At 40.2% G+C, this 3,767-nt stretch overlaps 1 protein-coding gene across 1 annotated transcript; it reads right to left on the reverse strand.

The window, feature by feature from the left end:
* Window positions 1-943: 943 nt before the first annotated feature.
* On the reverse strand, window positions 944-3,197 carry SARC_11402 (hypothetical protein; the record flags this gene model as incomplete). The annotated part of the gene is made up of 3 exons (XM_014294512.1): window positions 3,075-3,197; window positions 2,207-2,342; window positions 944-1,063 (listed from the first exon to the last, which is right to left on the reverse strand). Coding segments are annotated over exons 1-3 (360 nt in total), but the record flags the coding sequence as incomplete, so codon positions are not given.
* Between the last annotated feature and the right edge of the window lie 570 nt (window positions 3,198-3,767).

The following is a 3,767-nucleotide window of genomic DNA, read 5'->3' on the forward strand; positions in this document are numbered from 1 at the left end:
AGTACATGACAACGTACTAGATGCGGAAAATGGTGTGATAGACAACATACACGCACACGCACAAAATAGCAAACGCGACAGACACACGAACGCATGAACAAACAAGTGCAATATCCAGATGCATACATACAGTAACATATGCAATGAACACGACAGGCAAGCACAATCATATACAAAAGACACACTCATGCATGAATAACCATGTACAACATCCACATGCATATGCGCAGTAACAAACATCCAGAAAATAATGAGCATTAAGAACTCTCGCCTTAAACCAACTCACTCACACACGCACACGCAGGATACTCAAACAATGCAGGATACTCTAACAATGTAGCTGACAAGTGATATCGTATATGATTAATACATATGCACACGTACATGCCAATATCATCCTGAACTCTTGGAGAGTGGCGCACCTACACGCAAACATGAACATAGTTTACATACACGAAAAACTTCATTTGGGATATCATATACAAATCATAAGAAATACACTTACATGTCAATACGTATACAGGAGTGACATCAAATACACACATAACAGAGATATACACATACATGTCCATACGTATACAGAAGTGACATCAAATACACATAACAGAGATATACACATACATGTCAATACGTATATAGAAGTGACATCAAATACACATAACAGAGATACACACATACACGCCGATACATACATCCGGAATGTCAGGGCATTGAGATTGACTATCTCCCACAATGAACCGGATACCTACACATAAGTTTATTGTACACGCACCCCGCTGTGCATCCAATACAAATAGTAGATATGTGCACCTGTATGTCTACATATGCAGAAATAATATCAGATATAAATAGTACAGATATAAATAGTACAGATATAAATAGTGCAGATATAAATAGTGCAGATATAAATAGTACAGATATGCACACGCAGGCCTATACATACGTCTGGAACGCTGGGGTATTTGAGATTGACCTTCTCCTCGTGAATGCCGTCGATGTACAACGACACAGTGCTCTTCGACAGGAAGCGGCCCCGGGTGTGTACCACGGCAACCATAATCCACTTTTCCAAAAATAGAATCCAAAAATAGAATACAAAAATCGAATACAAAAATAGACATTGTATTCGAAAAAAGTTAGGAACTTAGAAATAATTTCAAGTATGTACCGCGGCAACCATAATCCACTGTTTCAAAAATATATTCCAAAAGTACAAGACAAATGAATAAGACAAAATAAAAGACAAAAAATATATAGACAATAGCTAGGGACAAAGAAAGGATTTTGGGTGTCTACCATGGTAACCATGATCCACTGTTTTAAAAATAGAATCCCTAAATAGACATTGTATCGACAATCCCGTTGAGAAATGAGATAAAAAGATTTGCGTGGTTAGACACAAAAGAAATAATCAACACATACACACGAGCAACCCCAGGCACAAATGATATTTTCAGATGAAGAAAAATCGTCATGAACCATTGGTTTACACTAGATAAGGAAAGTGCTTAGAGTACAGCTCAATCCTTCGGCACATGATGCTCTGGAGAAAGAAAGACTGCAATTGAAAGTCAGCTTGTACAACACCCTACAACTGTGTGCACAGCTGCCCCGGTACGGTGATGATACTGAGGTTTCTCATTACTGTTTTATTTTTCATCAACAGCAACACCCGAGTACTTTCTTCCCACTTGTGGATTGTCATAAGTACACCGTATATAGTGCACAGAGTATTGGTGCTGGTATAAATAGATATAAGGGACAATGTATCGTACACACAGAGTGAGGTACTGCCCTTCATAGTGACACATCGGGGCGGGTCGTGTGCGAAAAGGGAATTGAGTGTCGTATTGTCGGACATGCGTGTCGTACGGTCTAATGTGAGCGTCTTATAATCTGACAAGCGTGTCGGTTCCTTACACTAGACACCGTCTATTTATAACCCTTAGGGGGACAAGCCTGTGCATAACCGCACAAGAACCACTCCCGGTCACATCCTCGATGATACGATGGTATGTATATATATATATAACAAGCATGCAGCAATCTTGCCAAGAGGTACTTATTCTTATTTTATGATGCTACACATCCGGTAGATAGACTAGGGGTGTAAAGAGATCGTATGTTATATGCATTAGGGTATATTTGTGCTGAATTGAAATATGTATTCGTATAAACTTATATGTGTGTGCACAGAGCAGCCTACCTCAAATACTGGGAAGTTCTTCTTGAAGGTGATAGTCTCTGAATCCAGACGCCCCTTGTTGCCCAAAGCACTGACAACCAATCGAAACGCCGCATCAAATCGGGCCGAAAATCCCAGACCTTTCGACGTCAGGAAACTGTGGCAATTCGGTACGAGAATTGTATTTGTTTATAAGAAATTGGTGCTAAGCCAAATATTTTTCAGGATACTTCGGATACTTGTTTCGGAACCTAGGCTTGTATATATTCAGTTCATTTGGTGCTAAGCAAGTGATTAGACATTTCAGTAATGTCAAACTTCGCAAGCATCTACGCTATTGAATTCGCGATTTTGTGCACAACCTACGGCTAGCGTTGTTTCATTCGCATTAAGTAATAGAACCCAACTGGGAAGAAATAAGAAGGTCTGGATGAGTATATAGATATAATACGCGTTTATGTACCAATATATTTAGGCATGCACTTGCATGTGCATTAAAAGGCCAGGATATAACCACGTTGAGACCAATGAAAAGACATGCACTACATTTTCATAGACCGCTATGAACGTCAAATCGTAAACACACATACACCAAATCTGACTGACTCGTATACACATACATACCCCGATATTACATCCCCATATACATGTACAGTACAGAAGCATCCTTCTCTCAATGAGCAATGACACTGGGCATATACACATATATACCCCAAACCTAAACTATCCTGCACACATGCATAGCCGGATATTACATCCCCATATACCTGTACAACACAGAGGAGCATCCTTCCCTCGCTGATCAATGTCACTGGGCACACACACATATATACCACAAACCAAGATTATCATGCACACATGCATAGCCCGATAATACATCCCCATATACCTGTACAACACAGGAGCATCCTTGCCTCGCTGATCAATGTCGCTGGACGGCTCTAGACGGATCCATGTCACAAAGGAGTAGCCATACGCAGGAAAGCACTTCATGGGGGGTACGGCCACTCCCTGTGGTGGTCAACGACATATAGTGACGGTATTTATGACATTACACGGTGTGAGTGTGTACATCCTGATAGTACACGACAAATTGATTGTATATTTGCGACGTGGCGTGAGCTTTTCCCATGTTAATAATTTACGACAAATGTTTAAGGTAGTTGCGCGGGTGAGGACACGGTGGCATGACCATTTGCGACATAATCCGGATGCAAACGTCAGATCAATGGTAGCACATCGAGGTGAATTTGATAAAGTTTATCCTCTGGGTTACTTCACAAATCGTCCACTACTACAAACGCACGTTTTCCCGATATTTCAAAAGTAGATAATTTTAGACAAAAATTTACCTACACCCTACCCAAAGGGGTTGTTTCAAACAATTTGTTATTACTTGGAAGCGCAACAGATCCCGACAACTCAAAAATAGAACATAAGTTTACCTACATCCTATCCAGAAGAGTTATTTCAGCAATCTGCCACCACTTAAAAACGTAAGATATCCTGACGCTTCAAAAATAGAACCGAAGTTTACTTACATCCTATCCAGAAGAGTTATTTCAGCCATCTGCCACTACTT

The sequence above is a fragment of the Sphaeroforma arctica genome (assembly GCF_001186125.1).
Source record: "Sphaeroforma arctica JP610 unplaced genomic scaffold supercont1.1669, whole genome shotgun sequence".
In the NCBI taxonomy this organism is placed as follows: domain Eukaryota; class Ichthyosporea; order Ichthyophonida; genus Sphaeroforma; species Sphaeroforma arctica.